Genomic DNA, 23,091 nt, shown 5'->3' on the forward strand with positions numbered 1-23,091 from the left:
ATGGCATGTAGCCAACAAAAGGGCCCAGGAGAAATCAGGTCAGTCTAACTGAAGCAGAATCCATTATCTCCAACACTAATAATAGAACTGCTGCTGTGATTTTTCCTTTTGTTTTTAAGATTTATTTATTTATTATTTGAGGGAGAGCGAGTGAGTGAGCATGTGCATGTAGTGATGGAGTCAGGGGAGAGGGACAGGGATGGAGAGAGGGAGAATCTCAAGTGGACTCTCAGCTGAGCATGGAGCCTGATGCAGGGCTCAATCTCACCACACACCCTGAGATCATGACCTAAGCTGAAATCAAGAGTCGGATGTTTAACTGACTGAGCCATCCAGGTGCCCTGCTACTGTGATTTTCAATTGTTTTTCCTCAAGGGCTAGGGTCACAAACTTTTCCTATAAAGGGCCTGATAATAAATACTCTAGACTTTGCAGGCCATGTGTTCTCTATCTACTCATCTCTGCTACTGTAGTGGGAAACCAGCCACAGACAACATGTTAATAAAAGGGCGTGGCTGTGTCCCAATGAAATTGTATTTACTAAATCTGGCAGTGGGCCAGATTTGGCCAGGGGTCATAATTTGCCAACCTCCATTCTATGACAAGCATTTTTCACACAAGTGCTAGAGAGTAGATTTAATATTTTTGCATGATGGAAACAGCTGGTTAATTGATTCTAGTAAAGTTATACAAATTAGCTATAAAACACACGGAGAGCTTCCATATATCAGTAGCATTTAGGTGACACAACAGATTATTGTTGAGTTCCTTGGAATAAAGGACTCCCATTTAAGCAGCAATTCCAGGCTTGTGAACAGAGATGGGAGGACCCCCAAAGTATAGAAACTCCTTTCCTCTTCTTATACAATTGGTGATTAGCAAATGTTATTGTATATTTTGCTAAGGCTATCATATCAAAGTGCCATAGAGTGGCGTCTGAACCAACAGCAATTTATTTTTTCATAATTCTAGAATCCAGAAGTTTGAGATCCAGGTGTCAGGCAAGGTTGTTTTCTTCTAGGACCTCTCTCCTTGTTCCGTAGGTGGCTATCTTCTTCCTGTGTCTTCACATGGGCATTCTGTGTGTATCTGTGTCCTAATCTCCTCTTCTTATAAGGACATCAGTATATGACCTCATTTTACCTTAATTACCCCCATTCAAAAGTCTTTATTGTACAAACAGTCACATTGTGAAATGCTGGAGGTTAGGACTTCAGCATAGGAATGCAGAGGGAGGCATAGGTTAGCCAGCAGTTATCAAATGCATTACTTTCATGAACAATACACCCACCCAATAAATCCTCTACAATGACTGTAGTATCTCACGTGCAGCATCTTAACAACTTCACCTACTTGGAGATGGGTAGAATGGGAAGGAGTCTATAGCTGAACTCATCCATACTCATTTTATTGCTAAGCAAACACAGACCCTGCAAGATGAATTACTTGACTATTTTCATAGGTAGGTCATGAGACCATGCAGGGATGCTAACTCACATTCTTTCATGGATTTTCCAAATATGTAGTAAGCACCTTCTACATGTTGGGCATTGGGTTAGACACTGAAGATAAAAGGGGAATCCTGCCCTGGAGTGGTTTAGACATGCTCCAACCCATGAGCCACAGGTAAGCATGTGGCTCTGATGTGCTTGTGAAAAGTGGACAAAATCTGTGGGGGCTGAACACTTGTGGATTTTATTACTAAAAATTTGTAACTAAAGGGGAGTCTTTTTTTTTTTTTAATAAGTTCTATGCCCAACATGGGACTTAAAGTCACCACCCATGAGATCCAGATTCATATGCTCCCCTGACTAGGGCACCCAGGTACCCCTAAAATGTTAGGGAGTCATGGGGTCTGGGTGGCTCAGTCAGTTAAGCATCTGACTTAGGCTCAGGTCCTGATCCTGGAGTCCCAGGATTCAGCCCTGCATCTGGCTCTCTGCTCAGTGGGGAGTCTGCTTCACTCACTCTCTCTGCCCCTCCCTCCACTTGTATTCTTTCTCTCTTGCTCACTCTCTCTCTTAAATAAATAAATAAATAAATAAATAAATAAATAAATAAATAAAATCTTTTTTAAAAAGTTTGGGAGTCTTTTCAGAAATCTCTGCTTGTAAGTTCTAAGCTTTTCCTTAAAAGACTCTATGGAGTTAATAACAATTTTCAAAACAAGATAAATCAGGCTATGTTAAAGACACACCTGATGTCAGATATGCTAAAACATGAAAAAGGACATTTAGTCTTAAAAAAATTTGGCTTATAAAATAGCAAATCTGAAACAGACCATTTTCTTAGTACTTTTTGGGGGTATCCAAGACAGTGTTGCTCTGTCAGTAATCTGAAAATTATATATATGTATAATAGTTAATTATAATATATATTATATTATATATCAATTATAATTAATTATAATATATATAATTTATATTCCATAAATTTGATCTATATCAAATTTATAGAATTTTTGATTCTGCATTGCTTTGAAAGTGCTCAATAAATGTTTGTAGAATAAATGAATAATTTAGACTTTTGGCCAAAAATCTCTTACTTGTTTTCTATTCTCTTTGACTTGTATATTTGTGCTCCTTACTTTGCCCTTCACTGTCATTTGGTGGAATTTCCCAACGAAGTGGCATTTATTTATGACTTTCACTCACTACGTTTAACCAGGATACATGTTTCTTAACATCTGTCCCCAAACACAGGCTAAAGATAATTTGTTAACTTGCAAATTCATTTCAGAGAATGCTTTCCAGCAGGAAAACCTCACTATTCTATCTTTCGTATTCCAGTGTCTTTGGGATACTCACAACTTTCTTTGAATTTTATTTGTCTTTGATCTGACAACCTCCATGTGCTTTGTAACTATATACAGGATTAAAAATACTTCCTCCATCTAAATAGAAATCCCAAAGTACAGAGGTGTAAAGTGACTTGAATAAGCTTTCAGCAAGTTGATCAGAGACTGGTTTAGAACAAGGGACTTCTGGATGGAAATGGTGTTTTGTATTTTGTTTATGAGCTAAACTTTTTTAGCTATAAATTCCCTTTTGATAAGTTGTGTGTAATAGAGCCATATTATTGAAGAGATTCGGACATACTGTAAAATTACCCTTTCCACATATTGTAAAAATCAAACAAAAGATAGATCTGATAGCTAAGTTTAGCTTTAATTACCAATATCTGTAATATAATGATTTTCTGGATTTAAGAAATTCTATTTATAGTGATGGGCTTAATATTTTTCTAATATTCTGTAGATCAGTGGACATTTTCATGAAGAATTACGGGCTCCACAGGAATTGAAATCTATGAGGGTTATAATAAGGAAAGCACAAGGTTTGGGGGAATAAAAGTTTTTTCCTAAGGCAGGGTTTCTAGTGTGGTCCCCTGAGATCACCTGCATTAGAATCACCTGGAAGCTTGTGAAACATTCCTACTTCAACACCTGACATATGAATCAGAATCCCTGAGAGTGAGGTCAAGAATCTCCACTTTAAACAAGTTCCCAGTATGTTTCTGATGCCCAAAAAAGTTTGAAAATCACTGGACTATATGAATGTGTTCTAGATTAAAGAGTAAAAGAAAATAAATATAAAAGTAAGCTGAAGACACCTTCAAGAACAAATATTGTCAGGATTCCTTAATGAGCAAGAATTATACCATATTTTAAAAATTCGGTGGAAGATTTGGCTTTTGAAAATGACAGGGAAAGTTATGGATAAATTACTGGTTATTGGTTGAAAATATACCACTCTTTTTTTTTAAATTTACTTATGATAGTCACAGAGAGAGAGAGAGAGAGAGAGAGAGAGAGAGAGAGAGAGAGGCAGAGACAGAAGCGGGCTCCATGCACCAGGAGCCCGACGTGGGATTCGATCCTGGGTCTCCAGGATCGCGCCCTGGGCCAAAGGCAGGCGCCAAACTGCTGTGCCACCCAGGGATCCCGAAAATATACCCCTCTTAAAGGCAAAAGGTCTTTTATGCAAACAAATTTTCCTATACTAATTATTTATATACTATAAAATGTGGAAATAGCCTTGATGAACTTCATAGCAAAAGGTATTTTTCAATAAGAATTTCTGGGATTAAAGCACATTCCTTCGAAATTAAGACACAGCAGGAAATGTACGGTGTAAACCCCAATGAACTGAGTATAAAATTTAGTTCCTGCAATTGTTTGGCTCTGTTAACCTGAGGTTTCATTTTATGGTATCTTTATAAAGAGGGATTTGAACAGAATTATTTATGTAAGTCAGGTATAAATTAATCATTTTATTTCCCTGCCTAAAGCAGAGAAATTCAACATTCACTGGCTTCCTATGTCTGTAAGGACACAGTTCAAACTCTTTTTTTGATTTTATTTATTTTATTCATTCATGAGGCACACACACACACACACACACACACACACAGAGAGAGAGGCAGAGACATAGGCAGAGGGAGAAGCAGGCTCCATGCAGGGAGCCCGATGTGGGACTCGATCCCAGGACTCCAGGTTCATGCCCTGGGCCAAAGACAGGCACTAAACCGCTGAGCCACTCAGGGATCCCCCCAGTTCAAACTCTTTGAGGGTGGTTACAGACTTCACTCGCTGGCCCCATATTTTTCCTGGGTCCCTAGGTTTCCCTTTCGTTTTCCCCTCACTCTGATCTCTCAGACATCACCATTCTTCTTCCCTCTGCCAGGACCCTTCCCTTCCTCTCCCTTCTTCCCTAGCATATCATGAGCACTTAATACATATTGTATCATTACTAATAATATCATTAATGGGACGCCTGGGTGGCTCAGTGGTTGAACATCTGCCTTTGGCCCAGGGCGTGATCCTGGGGTCCTGGGATTGAGTCCTGCATTGGGCTCCCTGTAGGGAGCCTGCTTCTCCCTTTGCCTATGTCTCTGCATCTCTCTCTGTGTACCTCTCATGAATAAATAAATAAAATCTTAATTACCGACAGTGCAGAAATGTGATACGTTTAAGGTGGTATATTCTCAAGGTAGAGTCCTCAGATCACTCTGAGCAATAGGCTGTAAGGAAGGCTGACAAGGGAAAGGGAAAAATCAAAGATGACCATTTTTGGCTTGGGAAATGAAGAAATGAGGGCTAACTGATGCAAATGAGAATGAGGACAAATGAGAAAAATAGAAGCTTTGAGTGATTATGAGCTTCATTTCATTCATATTAAATTTAAGAAGTTTATGTGGGGAAGATGTTAACATGGAATAGGGTACAGGAGTCTGGAGTTCTGGAAGGGGGTCAGGGCTAAAGATACAGATGATAATTAAAGCCACAGCAGTAATAAAGTCCCTTGGGAAGAATGATGGAGAGGAAGGAAGAAAGGAGGCCAAGAGGAGAAGAGTATCAAACTGTGTTAAAAAGAAACAACAGGTCCAACATGGAGTCACTTATGCTAAGTACCACTAAGACTTAGTAAACCTCACTGCAGTTTCAGCCTCTCCCAGGAGTGGAATTTTAAACCACCCAGTCTGGAATTTCTTGATTAGCACCAGCGAGGTCATCTGCATGAAGAGACCTCCTGCCTCTCCTCCTAAGGTAAGATAACCTTGCCTGAAACAATTTTCACTAATAACTTCCTTGTCCTGCCACCACCCCATCACCCACTCCCCACCCCGGCCCATATATGCCTATAAAAGTTTTCTATTTGGCACAATTCCTTGGAGCTCCCTTCTATTTGTTTGAAGAAAGTCAGTTAGATCTTTAAATTTGCTTGGTTGAATTTTTGGTCTTTAACTAGAGGAAACCAGTAAGGAAGGAGGGAAACTGAGAGGGTGGTGCCCTAGAGCTAAGAGGAGAAAGGAGTTTAAGAAAGTGGGAGTGTCAATTCTGTAGATGGCTGCCAATAGCTGAAGTAAAATGAGGCCTATGAGCAAGAGCAGAGTTTGCAACATGGAGGCCATCAGAGACATTGACACGGGTGAGCTTGGTGGAGCAGGGGCAATGAAAGTTCACACAACGTGGACTGCTGGAGAAGGCAACATGAGGAAGTGGTGGCCAAGACCATAGAAGATCCCATAAGTAGTTTTGCTGAGAAGAGCAGATAAATGGGGCTGTATGATGGTGATATTACTGCTGGGAGATGTAGACCATATTAATGTGATAAGAATGATTCAGGAGAGAGGAAGACATTATGATACAGGAGAAAGATCCTATCTGCAGAATGAGGCCCTGGAGGGTACAAGGATATAAGCTTGCAGAGGCCAAACAGAAGGGCTGGCCTCTGATTGCAACTGGGAGTGCTTATCCACGTTAAGAGTGCAAGGACCTTGGCACATGGGTTTTTCTAGGAACAGGGTTGGGGTGGGGAGGTGGATGCTTTTATCTTCTCTCTGATGTCCTAAGCCAGGACATCAAGAATATACTAGAGAATATCATCAAGTGGAATTGCCTGAGTGCCCTCTTGCAGTTTGTCATCATGAATTTAAAGTAAGACAAGTCATTATATTTGGGTATTTTTCTCCAGGAAATTTCAGATATTTCCCTCATCCCGATGGCCCCTCCAACTCCAGCCCTGCTCTAGTTTGGCTTTATTTGTCAGTCCTGCTACAGGCCAATTTTTCAGGAAGGCTGCGCTGCTCCTCCAAGTCTAGATCTAGTGCTCTCTTGTCTCTCTGACCCCAGATATGACTGACTCTACTGTCATTGTCCACTGACTTCATCCGTATCTCCCTCCAGAATGTAAGCTCCCATTAGGCAGGGATTTTCAGCTCTGATGTTCTGAGAACTCTAACCCCAACCTCAAACACAGCCCTTAGCACACAATAGGTGCTAATTGATAAATATGGTCCATAAGGCAGATAGCAGTCTTTCCAATTTTCTCACTTACATCAAGAATTTTTCCACTGAACGTTAATGAAAAATAATTATTGCTTATTTATTACTAAAATACTAAGCTTCTTTAAGATTTATAGTTCAGCCTCATCTTGCTGCAGTTCTCAAAGTTACTATATATAATTATATACAAGGCAACTTTAATTTCCTATTGAGAGAGAGAGAGAGAGAGAGAGAGAGAATACAAGCAAGGTGAGGGGCAGAGGGAAAGGGAGAAGCTGACTCCCCATTGAACAGGGAGCCTGATGTAGGGCTCGATCCTGGAACTCCAGGATCATGACCTGAGCTGAAAGCAGATGCTTAACCGACTGAGCCACCCAGGCACCCCAAGGGCAATTTTGTTTTTAAAAAGAGGTTTGCATTTTATCTTTTATTTTTTTTTAAAGGTTTTATTTTTAAGTAATCCTTACACCCAACATAAAGCTTGAACTCAGCCCTGAGATAAAGAATCTCATGCTCTACTGACTGAGCCTGCCAGGGGCCCCTAAAAAGAGGTTTGCATTTTAGCTGACTTCCTTTCCACTCTGCTCTCTAAAAACAGCAAATAAGGGGGAAAAATTATAATGGTGGAGTTAGAGAAGAAAAACAAGTAATAAGCTTGAAAATATTTTAAGTGTGGTATAAGAGGCCTGCATATCTTATTTTATCTACTGTTTTTATTTTTCAGATTAGAAACTAACGAGCTTGAGGGAAAATATGCCCTGTATTTCCCACAAACATTTGTATGAAAAGGGAAAACCCATGAAATAATGACATCTGAGTGATTAGAAATATTTTGAGAAGACATAATTTAGATTTAAAGTTAGTTTGAATACAAGGAAAAGATTCAACACAACCAGGGACATGGGTCTCAGTGGTATTCACGTCTCCATTGCTAGGTAATAGACATAATTTTTTTCTCTGACTGATCATAAGTCAGTGCTAATCAGTAGGCACTGCAACATTTTACAAAGATGCCAGAATGCGTTTACTCTGTCACGTAATCTTCAAAATATCCTACAACCTTGAGATGTACCTTTACGTCCAATATAGGTGAAAACATACTATAAGTAATATGAAGCTTGGAGAGATTCAGTACAACTTACATTAAGTCATAGAGCTGGGAAAGGGCAGAGTCTGAATTCAATTCAGACCAGTTGGTTGGGCTCTAGGAGTGACTAAACAGGAGAAGCCCCTTGTGATCTCTGCAGTCCCTTCCAGTTATAATATTTTATAATTTCAAAAGAAACAAAGAAATTTCAAAAAAAAAATAATAATAATAAATAAAAATAAAAAAAAAAAAGAAATTTCTCCCTGCACTTCTTTCTCCTCTTGAATTTTTAATCCCATTATCAACTGGGAGACAAATCAGAGTCATCTTGGTATCTCTTCTATTCTCCAGATGTGCACATGTGGACAAAAGCCTTACAAAGAGGAATGCAAAAGGACAACCTTTCATTTGAGTAGTAAGAAATGCTCTTTCCATTTATTTTACTAGCTTAATCTCTGCTACGGAGAGGAGAATGGCTAAAAACAAAAGACCAGGACAAATAAATGTCTTAGAGATGCTTAGGAAATGGGTGTCAAATGAGTGTATTTGTACATATAACCTAAATCTGCACTATTTTTCATTTAGCTTCCAGTTATTAGGTCGCATGCTTGTTGGAGAAGTAAATATTTATTTCAGTTCTGTATAATGCTGGATTCACTCTTGCCATTAATTTATTTTATGAGCTATAATCTGACCTCTACGTTTAACTCTGTAATCAGCAATGCACATCATTAGTTGAACATCTGGCACACGACATGGCATGCATTACTTAATTATGGAAAGCATATGTAATAGCAAACACTGGGATAGTGTGTTACTTCACAAGATTTCATTATAGGAATGAACTCATTGCACAGATGGAAAAAAGGTCTCAGAAAGGTCAGTGACCTGTCAGAATTCAAACTGCTGGTAAGGGGCAGAGTCAGCACCTAGCACATACATTGGAGAGTTCATGAATACAAAAACACTGTCTTGGGTCACCTGGATGGCTTAGTGGTTGAGCGTCTGCCTTTGGCTCAGGGAGTGATCCTGGGGTCCGTGATCAAGTCTCACAACAGGCTCCCTGCAGGGAGCCTGCTTCTCCCTCTGCCTGTGTCTCTGCCTCTCTCTGTGTGTCTCTCATGAATAAATAAATAAAATCTTAAAAAAAAATAAAAACTGTCTTAGGGATGATGTATTACTACCTCTCAAAAAGATAATCAAAGAATATTAAACAGTTTTTTAATTCATTCTTTTTTTCCTAGACAGTCTTAGAGCCTAGTGTTGGGGTAAAAAATCCTTGGCTCTAGAACCACCGGGTGCATCATGCATGTGAGAATACAAAGGCTGAGTGGACCCCAGTGACTAGAGAAAATTGTAAGGAATCTACGTGAAAGGGCGATTGTTACCCAGGGCAAAGATCGGTGAGCAGAGAGATGGCAGAGCAGTGGAGGCCATCTGTAAAACAGGAAGGTAAACCTCATGGGTGACTCTACTGGGATGCCCTACTCTTGCCTCAACAGATAAATGTCCTCTGGCTCTGCCCTCACAGGCTGACTGGCCTTACATCTGGGTGTTCCTTTGCCCTCTAGCTTCTGGTTGGTTCTGCGAATGAGGACCCTTGCCAGAGATGGGAGGGATAGAAGTCAAGTCAGGCATTACCCTTGGCTGTCTCCCTGTGGGGTCCCCAAAGGTCAAGGCCCCTCCTGCCCACGGCTCTCCATCTCCATATGACCGTGTACCTCAGGCCTGTACCCATGTGTGTGCACTAGCCCTGAGGTCCTCCTACTCCGCCCCACACCCGTAGTAGCAGTACACATTATCCCAGTTCCAGTGCTGCTGGAACCCTAATACGTTTGCAGGATTCCTCCCAGTTGTCACTCTGCTCGTGGTTACCTCGTAAATTATTGACCCTGGTTTGCTGGTTCTTCTTTCTCTAAAGTAAGGATCCTTGGCTCCTTCACACGAAACTCAAGTGGGGCACAAATTACTATCACAAGAAAAGGGTTCTGAATTCACTCCATTTTCTTAGAAGTATAACTATCATCCACAATCACAAGAGAGAAGCCGAAAGTAAGTAAAATAAGGACACAGCTTTATTTCTCTACAAGGCAGTAAGTACACTGTCATATCAAAGTTCAGTGCCGACCATCTTGCACCAAATGTTCGTAAGGCAGCCACTGGCTATCGACCCTAGTCTCTTGACTCCAGCTGCAAACACAGGCTGTATGGCAGTTCTAAGACCATACACCCAGAAACCGGGGGACGCTGATCAAACACCTAACCTCTGAATTAAAGAACAGCGAGAGTGAACTCAAAACAAAACAAAGGACATCAACAACACAGATCTCCCAAAAAAGAAGTGCAATGCATGCTCTTATAAACCAACAATAACAACAACAAAAAACCAGTAACAACAACAAATGCAAAATCTCCCAAACAACTTTTCCAATGTATTACAAAAGGGGAAAAAAAGTACATATATATATATAAAAAATAAAAAAGTTTGAAATACTAGTGCATAGTCAATTACCTAACACCAAGTTTCTTTTCTTTCCATCCAAAGCTCTACTGCCCCTCTGATACTAGCAGCATGTCTACAGGCTAAAACCATAGCAGCAAAACACATTTTTCATTTGGCATTTACAAAATTAAATTACTGAATAAAAATATAATTTTTATAAAACTATTTCATACAGTAATAATTTTTAAAGCAAGCTAACAAAAAAACTCATAAAATGGCTTAGTACAATAAATGTACCTCCAATGTTATTAACCATAAATGAGCATTTACAATCTTGATTAATGATCCCAAGGTATTAAGCCAACATTTACAGTAATGCATTGTGTTTAGTGGTTGAGAAAAGTGAAATATTGGAGTACCTTTTTGTGTGTAAAATTTCAAAAACCTCATCACAGGAAAAAAATACTGGTCCGTTGGATCCTCTAAAATACAGATAATTCATTTTATGTTTAAAAAAATCTGCATTAGGATATTAACAACTGACTACAATTCATTACCTAATAATTTAGGTAAGACTGTTTTTATTTATTTTTTTTTTTAAAAATCCTTTTAGTTGGGTGAAATCCGAGATTTCATCCACCTAAATGCACTTGGTGCTGCTCTCAACTGTTGTACCACAACAAAAATAGGCTCTTCTCCCATTCATGAAAAGTTTCATGTAGAGGAATGATATATCCCAAGTCAATCTGAAGTGTTCTGAAAACCATAATGCTTGTTGAGAAACGTCTCACATGACCAGAGTCCGGGTTGAGAAGGCATTCACATATTTCCGAGCCTGACCAGAGGCCGTCATCTGATCTTCCATCTTTCCACAGGATGCAGCTTCCCAGGCACCCCCACAAGGCTAATGGGAACAAGAGGCCAACACTGAGGTTAGAACAGGAGACCCCTACTTCAGCCCCCAAAGGATTCCCAATCCCAGCAAAGCCAGCAGAGGGAATTCGGATGTTCGGATGGCGGGGGTAGATGCCAGGGAGCTTGTGTCAGATGACGTCTGAATTCTCTGACACCCCGGACTCCAGCGTTCTGAAGTCATATCAACAACCAGAAATCATCTATTGCCGAGAGAGGAAAACCCACTTCAAATAAGATCACAAGCTACAGCTGCATCTTCACCCTTGAGTACCTTTTGTAGATTAGGGTGATTTTTACAAAATTGGAGACAGGAATGGGCACGATCCTGCCAATACCTAAGACGTCCCAGGCCATTTATTCACTCTGCAAACTGGTGAGCGCTTTGGTCCTCTGAGGGGAGAAGCTCTCACGGGTGCTGGAATTGACTCACACCTACCAAACATGGTATGGTACATATTTTGTATTCTCAATGAAGTATCGATTAATGTAGAAATCCTGTTGACTGGGATCGCCATGCTGGAAGATATGGATGAGCTAATACCTACCAGGTGGCATTGCTGTCTGGGCCCGGTGTTTGACACATCACAGTCACCACCTCACTGACACAGCACACCCTGAGGGGGAGGTTTGGAGAGTGGCCATAACCTGCTCACAGCCACTCTGAGGGTGAGGAGTGGAGTGGCTTTCAACCCACGTCTGTCTTCTGCACCATCCGAGGCCCTGCCTTGCTTCCAGCGGAAATATGTACTGTTTTGCTCTACTTCATTCGCAAAGGATTTATGATGCTCACAAAATAAACATGAGGTAACAGGGATGAAACAGTGGACGAGTCAGGGTCATGGTAAATATGGAAAAAATAAATAACATGCTCAAGGGGTGATATTTGTATGTAAAAAGTTTGTCACGAAGTACAGCGTGCCAGCTAAGTGTAAGCCACAAGCCTATCCAGGAACTCTCTAGCAACGGGTATAAAGGGGGACACAGAAACACAAACAGATGGAAGATTTGGTGTCTGTAAGCTCAAAACCAAACCAGCGGTTTAGTAAAACCACAACTATTCCTTGTAATAGTTGGGTAAACCCAAGAGAGATTTTTCCATGGGACAAAAGAAGCCAGGAAGGGCCTCTGCTTTCTAGAGCCTCCAATGTCCTGTAGGGGACAAAGTGAAGACACATGAAGCAGGTGGGGTGACAACAGACAGTGTGGGAGGTGAGTGGGGCCTACCCAGGTGCAGGGGGTGGAGTGGGGGGCGGGTGGCACACCGAGGCATTGCCAGGGAGAGGGAAGGAAAGGTGGATTTAAGTGGGCAGGCGAGAAGGGGGGAGTGTACCCGGGGTGGAGAAAGAGCACAAGAGAACGCGCAAGCCGCAATGTGTACACCGCGTGCAGGAGGGACTGCGGGACAGAAGAGAGCTGGGGGGACGCTCAGCGCCGCAGCCTGCGCCAGCCATGCTCTCAGGCGCTGCCCATCTCCGGTGTCCCCGAATCCTCCCTCAGCATGCCTGAGGCCCCGCATCAGTGGCCCCGCTTCCCGGGCTGGCCAGCTGTAGCCGGAGGGGGGATGCGGCAACGCCCCGGGGCACCAGCTGAGGAGTGAGGGGCCGGGCTGAGCGCAGGCCCTGGGAGTGCAGGACGCTACCTTCCTTGGTGTCCTTCCCAGTGAGCTCGGTGGCTCCCCACCGAGGGGCCAGGGGCCGGATGCAGGGAGAAGCCAAAGTCATCAGGCTGTTAGCAGAGAGGAATCATTCTGAATGAACGTGGCGCTGTACGGTGATGGGGCCCCCCCGCCTGCTGGCCGGGGCCGGCCGGCTCCCAACTGGGCGCTCTCCCAGGACACAGGGCGGGTCTCCGCCGGGCGCGGCGCCGGCCGCTAACGCAGAGGCCTCTGTCCAAGTGCGCACGTTTGCTCTGAAGGCTCAGAGGCCCAACACGGGACACGAAATACTACACAGCAAGATGCACTGTCACCATATTTTCCTGGAGCCGCGTATCACAAAGATGACAGGCACTTGTTTGGGGCCGACTTCTGGCACCGGGCCACACTGAATCATTTCCTAAACAAAATCACCAGGGTAGTTACAGTATTCTTGGAAATCATTCTGAATAAACGATGTTTCTCCGGGTTTCAGCAAGCAGACTGAATGTGCATATCTCTCTGGTGTATCTGTCCATACAGATCCTGTATCTCAGTTAGGTTGGTTGCTTGCATGTTGTGGCTGAAGTTTTCAGTGCGGCACTGAAACACCAAATTGATGCGTGAAACCCAATTAAAAAAATAAAAGTTGATGTTGCCATTTCAATTACTGAGCTGGCACCTGTTGTCACTGTAGCAGTGTGACCTATAACTACTCGAGAGTGAAGAGGCAGCTGTGGGATATCTGTGCCGCACCCGCCTACAAAGTACTATGCCAGGGCTCAGAACCCACCATGGTGCACGCAGGTCAAAGTGCACAGATCTTAAAAACAAGTGACTAAAGAGATAGCAGAAGGAAATCCCTTCATACACTAATATCTTCTAGGTAAATCCCAAATCACATAAAAGATACATAGAAAACCCAAAGACACCTATTTTGAGAAAATCCATACAAACGGAGGGGAAAGGGGAATGAGGGAGCAAGGTTGGAGATAAAAGCGTGAAGCAGGGACAAATGTTTCTATTCTTCTCTGGTTAAGACTTTCCCTACTTAGCTGTACTTCAATTAATATTGACTTAATTTTCTAAAAGTGCAAATTGCTTAAAATACTATGTAGAAACAATCTCCTGCCTGCTTTTACCACATCTCTTGGTAAATGTCAAGTTCTGCCCCTTTGGCCATACAGTACTTAAGTTAATTCAGGATTCCCAAAGTCTGTTCAGGAGAGAATACTGAGTATTATCACTTTCACATATTCTTTTTTTTTTTTAATTTTTATCTATTTATGATAGTCACACAGAGAGAGAAAGAGAGAGAGAGAGGCAGAGACACAGGCAGAGGGAGAAGCAGGCTCCATGCACCGGGAGCCCGACATGGGACTCGATCCCGGGTCTCCAGGATCGCGCCCTGGGCCAAAGGCAGGCGCCAAACCGCTGTGCCACCCAGGGATCCCAGTTTCACATATTCTTAATTTGAAATTTGGCTGTGTTCTCATTGGATCTCCCACATGGCTCACCACTAGATTCATGCCTGGCTTTTTCTCCAGGGCAGATATTGAAAACAAGATCAATATAAAAAAGGTACCATATATTTTTAATTAGTATTTTTAGTAAACTCTTCAAACAATCAGCTTTTCCTAAGTCAAAACAGAATTCTCTAGGAAACAGATTGAAACATCTAGGAAACAGATGCATCTCAATTTTCTAGGAAACAGAGCATCTCAAAGGCCTATAAGCCCCGAAGCTCAGAGCCTAGGAAGGGCAAGACATTTGGAACACCTGAATCCCCCAAGTGCAGGCAAATGCCAGTAAAAACCACTGTGTATAGAACAAAAAGGGCAGCAGGTGAGCATGAATGGTGCACGGTGTACAGTGTGAGTACTTCTTGCAACAAATGAAAAACCTAATCAGAGCAGACACAGACCTACAGGGTTAGTTAGGGAAGAGCAGAAGGTCAAGTACTCAGATAAGAGAAGAGGTGCTCAGGTCCAACAGCTGAAATGACAGCGGCCTCCTTTTTTGCTAGTTCCTTCTCTCTCTTTACCTTGAAGCCCTGGAGCCTTTGGGCAACTTTTCAAGCAGACAGAATAGTTTTGACAAAGGGGGGATTAAATGTCCCTGTGCTAGGCAAATATTTTTCAATACTGTCATATGGATCTTTGTGCCTTCTTATTCCTTCTTAAATTTTAGTTTCATTTACACTCAAGAACTGATAAGAATTATGTATTTCTGCACAAGAATTCTTGTGCTAATGCAGACCTGTCACTTGACCCTAATTCATTTCAACATTAATAATCCTACTGCACATCCTCCTTCTCTTGCCTGAGAGTCACCTTGTTTATCCTGTAATATGCCTGTAACTGCCCCCAGGCAGAAGTGAACTGTAAACAGACTGTCAAAGCTTTAACTGGGATATCCTGCTAAGGCATTTTAAATAAATACTTGGATCCTTTGTGGAAAACAGAAGAACTAAAATGAGACAAGACCATGTCCACAGGTGGTTTTCTGTCAGAATTAGATTTTCACATTTTCGTTTAGAATATCGTTTTTTCATCACGCTGAACAACTGCTATTATCACTACTGTCATACTGCAACTTCACACAATAGCTGATGTCAAAAACCGTGGCAAGGTATGTGCTTCCCAAGTTGTAGACCTAATAAAAAATTTGTATCAGTCACAAAAAGAATGATTTTGTAAAATCAAAACAGCTCATGAGATAGTACTGTATTTTTCTTTTGTTCTGTTTTTAAATAATAAATATAAATGAATGGTGTCCTAATGAGTAAGAATGATTTTTCTATTTAACCCATGTGAAGAAAATACTTGCTCTGGACTAAAATTCTAAAAGTCAGAATTCCTTCCCAAAAGGCCATCTCTTTTAAAGATGTATCAATTTTACAAGAGAGAAGGTAAAAATCTTGAAAACTGTTAAATCTTGAAAGTCAGGGATAGACCTGAGATAAAATGTCACTTAGGTAAGGTCAATAGCCAACTTCTCTCACTCATGAATGTCTCTTTCTGTCTGCACAAAACAGTGAAGTGACCCCAACTTCAGAGTTTTTAAGTTCTCATAGAAAGAGCCTTCAAAGTTAGGGAATTATAGGTCCGGACAGTGGTTGGAAGTTGCCTCACCCACCAGGGCCTCCACTGCGCACCCAAGCTTAAGTTAACTATTGATTATGTGGATAGACTTCTCCTCAGCTTGGAGTTTGTCCTAGATGTTTCCAGAAGTCACTCTCCACCTTACATGTTTATAGATTTTACAAAGAGTTGATATTCTGTAACCTAGGGTGTCACAATTTTTGGAAGAATAGCTCTTTTCTTAGTCACGTATTATTTCAGACTATTAAGATTAAGACAAGTGCCAAACTGCTCTCAAGCAATTCTATCTTTGCTGAAACAAGGAAGAGTCAGTATCTTAGTGTTTGTCAAGGCAAACCAAACAAAAAATCCACATCATGTAATGTCTGGGGCAGAGCCCTCTAAATTTGAGCTTGATATCCTTTCTTCCTTCCCATTTGGTCTTTCCTGTGTCAACCCAAAAGCTGTGCACAGCAAACTTGCTTAATTTAGAACATATATATAAAAGCAGGTCGCTGAAATATGACCAACAGCCATGTGAATTCTTGCTGGGGCAAGTGGAAAAAAGTGACCCAAGGGAGAAGCAAATGAGTACAGAGGTATCCCAGGGAGCATGTCAAAAACAGCACATGACATTAGGAAATGCCCCGAAAGACCTAAGGCACATGTAGACAGATTGTTTTCCAGGTCTGTTGACATGCCAACACAAGCAGTAGAAAAATAGAGAAAACTAGTCAATCAGTTGTTTCATCTCCATCACGCCAAAGGTAGATCAGTTGAATCAGCTATCTCTTTGGGTGACCCACTGACACAGATCTGCAAGAGTGGAACAGGGAATGAGAGCGTGCTAGAGGAAATAGTACACCACAGGGCAAAATGCCCTGGCTGTAGGTGAGGCCTCCTTGCCTGTCTTTCTGACAGAGACTATGCACAGCCTTTGCCTCATACTAGATACCACCAATGGACATGGGCACCTGTGCTGCCATTTTGAGAGCAATATTATGTCTGTTTCATCTTCCTATCAAACCTGTATGATGAGGGGAAGACATATTATACTCCTCAATTCATGGATGAAAGCAGTTTGGTCTGAAGAGGTTAATGGATTGAGATCACACAATCAGAAAATGGTGGAGTCTAGACTAGAACCCAGGTTCCTATTGTCTGCATGCTGGTTTATTGTGCTTTTCAGATGCCGATCATACAAAAAGCGTTTATCCTATTTTTTTTTTAATTCATTAACAATTTATAGAAAGATAGAAGCAATCAAAAACACATAGAACTGAAAAAGTGAGTCTCATCTGCTTGCAATAATATTTTAAGATTCTCCAATCTTGTGCAAATATGTTTCAAAAGGGCCTGGGAAATTCACTTAAATTAAATTCACTGTTTTACAAAAGTAAGGCCATGACAAGCCAAGTCAGGAAATTAAAATTTAAGGCTGTCATTCTGTGGTTAGAAAAAAAAGAGGAAAGTGAGTGAGTAAAAAAGCATATGAACACATCTTTTACATTTGGGTTTTAAATAGGAATAAAAGGAAATTATAATTTAAGAGAAAAATACAGAAGTTCAGAAGGCTTATAGCTTATGGACAGTTTCGGATCTGCCAATGAAAATGTCTACCTCCAGAAATGTGTATTAGCATAATATGTTTATTTCAAAGTGGAATACACATTGAGGGAAACAGGCAGCTCTTTCCTCCTTGCTGAGGAGGGAGCTTTGCGTCTGTATGGGTGTGTGTGTGTCTGCCTCAGCCTCTATTAGGGTAATTTTTGAATAGTGTTCCACCATGAATCTCTTTCCTGTCCCAAACTGCAAGCTTTCTAAGCTAAATTTTATTTCCCTAAATTTGATAATTTTATATTTTTCTAGACTCCATCCACTACCCCCACACAACATGGGACAAAATGGTACAAAATTGTCCAAAGTGAAAATCACATATTCTGAGCTACATGAAAGACACAAATATCAAAAATGTCTCAGAACGTTTTTATTATAGGAGTCTCTGTTTAATGTTACAACTTATAATTAGGGAACCTTTAAAAAGAAAAAAGAAATCCAACAATTTTAAGATTGTGCAGCTGTCACAAATTCCTTTTGGAAGAAGACTGAGCATAAAAAATTTTAAAAACAAATAGAGCATTATTTATGCATAATGGCTCATATGGCCTCTATGTAAGTGTTATAGTTTATGGACTGTAATTCAGAGTTCTGAGTTGTTAAAACTCACTGCTTCTCAATGACACCCCACATAACACATGGACATACTTAGCACCCTGGTTTTGGTCTCTACATACTGTTTTCCACTGAAAGGGTCAGAGATCTTTGGGGAAGTGGTTAATTCCAGGATGAGAGGAGGGAAATGTGACATTAAGTTAAAGCAATGCAAATTCAAATGAATTTGAAAATTTTGTTCCTCAGTGGCACAGCCACATTTCAAGTGCTCTAGCCACATACGACCAGTGGTCATCACATTAGACAGCAGCATACTGGGCTTTTCCATAACTGTAGTTCTATTGGACAACACTGGTCTAGGGTTCAAAGAGATTTAAGAGACTGAACAACAAAATGCATTGTGTGCAACATGCATTAGAGATTTAAGAGACTTAACAACAAAATGTATTGTGTTTCATTTCTGATCAAAACAAATAAAAAGATTCTTTTTAGGATTGATGCGGAAACTTAAATGCAGCCTGAGAATTAGAATATTAAGGAATTATTGTAAATAACAATGTGTGATGACAGTATTAGGTCATATATAAAAGCACCTTTATTTTTAGAGATACATCTGAAAGTACATAGATGAATAAATATAATTGTGTCTGGAATTTTAACACACTTCATAAAAAACAGATGAAGTATATATGGCAAAATGTTAATAACTGTTAAATCTAAATCATGGAATATTTTCTATACTTCTATGTCTGTTTCAAACTTGTCATAATAAAATCTTAAACTCATAGCTTCTTGCATTTCTAGTTTTAGAATATCAAATGTAATTTACACATATTTACATATATGCATGTGCTTTTCTATGTACATCAGAAGCTAGAACCATAAAGGTCCTCAAAAATAGTAATTGGGGCTCTGTCTAAAGCGTCATTGCCATAATTAAGTCAGGTTGATTAAAATTGAAACGAGAGAACACAGAATTACCATAGTCTTCAATAAACTGTTCTTGTGGGCAGCCCAGGTGGCTCGGCGGTTTAGCACCGCCTTTGGCCTAGGGTGTGATCCTGGAGACCCGGGATCGAGTCCCATGGTGCGCTCCCTGCATGGAGCCTGCTTTCTCCCTCTGCCTGTGTCTGTGCCTCTCTCTCTCCCTCTCTCTCTCTCTCTCTCTGTGTGTGTGTGTTTGTCTCTCATGAATAAATAAAATCTTAAAAAAATAAAAATAAACTGTTCTTGTACCTAAGTTATTCAGACACCTGGATGGATAGACAATTAATTGCCCTATACAAGTGGGAGATATTTTATATTTTAGAAGTGTCAAAATTTTGAAATATTTTAGGAACCATATTTAGTTGTTTTAATTAAAAGCACTATGATAAAAATATCTAGATTGTTTGGCTAAAATCCCATTCAATATTTGATTTCATATAAGTACAAAGTATAAAAGTTAGAGGTTATATAAAATACTCTTAAATTGAAAAGCTGGATTATGTAAGAAATGCATTTATTCAGTAATACTATTCATGAACGATCTGCCTAAGTCAGTGAAATTGAATTATCAGTGGAAATACACGATAAAGTATTATGTTCTAAACAAAATTACCAAACTGCATAAAAACCTGTGTAAATATTGTTGAATCAGGATTATATGAAATATAAACAGAATGTTTAAATACTTAGATTAAAAATATTTAGATTAATTTGATGCATTTTCCAGTATTTACCACAGAAGTTTAAAAGATTTTAGAAATCACATATTTCTACAGTATCAGAAGCTAGAGTTCCATGACATGAAACAGTGGAAATACTTGGTGTGTACTTTTCATTAATTTAATGAGTATTTCTTAAAATGAATTAGTTACCTATTATAGAAGGTTATTAAGACATATTTAAGCAGTATAAGTCAGTTAACCACTTAGTGCAGATAGAAACACTGACTCTAAAATAAATTTTTGGATCTTAGTTATTTCATTTAGTGGAATTGACAAATCCTGCCTTCACCACATGATGTTATAGCTTTAATCCCAATATGCAGACATTAGAATCTGTAGAGTGCCATATATGACTCCTTTATATAGTAGAAAATATAGATTAATAAAAAAGAGGGCTACTACTTAATTCTGAGTTTCAAAGATAACTAATATTTCCATTAAATAATGTTTAAGTAAGTATGTTGACAATAAAGTTCCATCATTTTTTAAAAAATGCACTGACAACTTGCCAATTTCATGTAACGTACATTTTATATCAGTACCATGTTCAGCTCTAATGGTTTTGGCCAAACACTATTTGGTTATGCCAAAAGCTTTTAGGATTCAATTTTAGCAAAGTAATTAGGGGTTTTCAACTTATGTAATGACAACTACTTACACCATGAAAACTGTCCTCAAATATACTTTTATATGTTTGCTCTTTGAAATTCAGAATGCCTTTTTTCAAAAAAAAAAAAAAGAATGCCTTTTTTCTATACTACTGTAAATATAGGTTGAATTCCAGACTAGGTTATAAAATATATGTAAGGTCTACTCTAGTTTACTGTACTATCAGCGATAGTCAAGTTCTATGCTCTAGAAACCCGGGGCCAAGTATTTAGGAAGGAAGAGGGAAAGAAAAACAAAGAAAGCATTGCCCTTCTGGACCCAAGATCAGAGCTAGATAAAACTTTGAAAAGGCTGATCTTTGCCTTGACATCTGTCTAACCTGCATCCTGTGTCCCCCTTCTGCCTCAATGGGAGTTTATTCTCCTGTCCAAATTCTTGGTGATGCACAGGCCACCTACCCAGGCCTGATGGACTCAAGAACACTCCAAAATACCCCCCAAACACTAGCTTTTTCCTCTTCCATGTTCTACACTCCAGGCAACCGTCAATCTCACACCAAAGCAGATGGATCCGATAGAGGCCACAGGAAAGGAATTGGATCAAGAAACAAAATGTGCCTACAGGGCAGCCTGGGTGGCTCAGTGGTTTAGCGCTGCTTTTGACCTAGGGCGTGATCCTGGAGACCCAGGATCAAGTCCCACATCGAGCTCCCTGCATGGAGCCTGCTTCTCCCTTTGACTGTGTCTCTGCCTCTCTCTCTCTGTGTGTCTCTCATGAATAAATAAATAAAATTAAAACAAAACAAAGCAAAACAATATGTGCCTACAGCCCTTCTAGCTGTATTTGTATTATCTAAAAAATAATACTAGGTATCACAAATACTTAAAAAAGGGAAGTTTTAAGATTCTCACAATTTGGGGGGAGAAAGCCTACCACAATGATGGGGAAGCCCTTAAGAGAGAGAGAAAGAAAAAAGACAAGTTCTCAAAGCACGCCATCCTGTCACAGGGCCTTTAACTCTCAGTACAAATAGCCACTTGCTGTTCTGAGTCCAGTTTCTCTATATGATATGGAGTTTATGAAGTCTCCCTCAGTGTGCCTCAGAGGGATGGAGGGGAGGGCTCTACAGATGGCTGGATATTGGACTATTTAACATAGGGAACTGCTTTAAATAATTTAGGGGAGTAAATTTGCATTCTTATTTACATTTGGCTCCGGATTAATCTGAAATTTGCTGTATTTCATCAACATACACCTACTCAGAGTTATAAGGGAAATTTCTCTTGATATAAAACCCAATAGCAGATGGTCAACTATGGCTTAGCCACACCACACTGGCAGCTGAATTTCTTATTCTGATAGTTAAATATATTGTAATCATTTTCCAACTAGCTCATTTGAAACATCATCTAAAATCCAAAGAGCACCTCAGTTTTGATGGCTTACTAATTAAGTGTAAAAAACAAAAATTTTAAAACAAAAAAAGAACTATACCAATAAACTTTTTATAAAATATTTAAGAGCAAAAGAGGGAGATACTGCCATGTGTAATCCATGATCTTGCCCCCAGTCACAGCAGGAAATGTTTCACTTCATCATGCTTTGAAAACCTGCTCAAACCAGAAAACTTCTGGTGCGTCTCATGTGAGCAGCAATAAGGAAAGTTAGCAGATTTTCAGACATCAAGAGTTGCTAAACTCCTCTATAACTCCTCTATAACTCAAGTCTTAAAAAAAAAAAACCCTCCAGATGACAGTGTTTTGCAAATGGCTTTTAAGACACCAATGTTGGAATAGTAATTACCTGTAAGGGACTCGCCAGGGACCTGTTTTTAGGTACCGTAAATGCTTTGAGAACATTGTCTTCATCTTCTGATACTGGCGTCATTAAAACGGAACTTGTAAGAATATTCTAAAGGGTAAGAACAATTTGAAATTTAAATGAGCCTGGAGAATATGAGAGCTGACACAATTTTGATACCATAGACAGGAGATTATTATGAAGTGATACACATGAGCAGGAAAAACGCAGGGATCTGCCAGAAACTCTTCTTGCTGAGCTTACGAAAGACCTTACCTATGCACCAACCCTAGTCCCATTGTGGCAAACATCACTAAAACAAAAAGCTTTGGGGTCTGACACAGTTCTAGGTAGGAGATGGGCACTCAAAAAAACATCTGTTAAAGGGATTAATAAATCCATGCTTTTAAGAACAAGAGATTGGGTGCCTGGATGGCTCAGTCAGTTAAGCATCTTACTCATGATTTCAGCTCAGGTCATGAGATCAAGCCCTGATTTGGGCTCTGAAGCTCAGTGGGGAGTCTGCTTGGGATTCTCTCTCTCCCTTTCCCTCTACCCCTCTCTCCATTCATGCTCTCTCTAAAGTAGATAAATAAATCTTTAAAAAAAATGAAAATAAAAGACTTACTTAACTCTAGTTGGAGAACTATTTATTTTGTATATTGGTATCAAAATATTCTAGAGCTACAAATCCATGGGAGCATAGTATAATGGTTAAAAGCATGGAATTTAGAACTAGACTTTCTGAGTTCTAACCCAGAGTCACTACTTATTATATATATATAATATTAACCGAGTATGCCTCACTATGCCTGTTTCCCAGTTGGTATAATGGCAATGATAATGTTACCAA

At 40.0% G+C, this 23,091-nt stretch overlaps 1 protein-coding gene across 4 annotated transcripts in view; it reads right to left on the reverse strand.

Moving 5' to 3' along the window:
* Window positions 1–9,926: 9,926 nt before the first annotated feature.
* Window positions 9,927–23,091, reverse strand: part of MYB (MYB proto-oncogene, transcription factor) — a 33,970-nt gene continuing 20,805 nt past the window's right edge. For 2 of the 4 annotated variants that reach the window (XM_072720314.1, XM_072720296.1), the window contains 2 exons: window positions 22,242–22,349; window positions 9,927–11,221 (listed from right to left, as the gene is read on the reverse strand). In XM_072720314.1, coding sequence (XP_072576415.1) covers window positions 11,105–11,221; window positions 22,242–22,349 — 225 coding nt within the window. In that variant the 3' untranslated portion in view covers window positions 9,927–11,104. The remainder of the gene's footprint in view (window positions 11,222–22,241; window positions 22,350–23,091) is intronic. The other 2 variants (XM_072720325.1, XM_072720303.1) reach the window with 2 other exon arrangements.

This window comes from Vulpes vulpes, chromosome 1, assembly GCF_048418805.1.
Source record: "Vulpes vulpes isolate BD-2025 chromosome 1, VulVul3, whole genome shotgun sequence".
Classification (NCBI taxonomy): Eukaryota; Metazoa; Chordata; class Mammalia; order Carnivora; family Canidae; genus Vulpes; species Vulpes vulpes.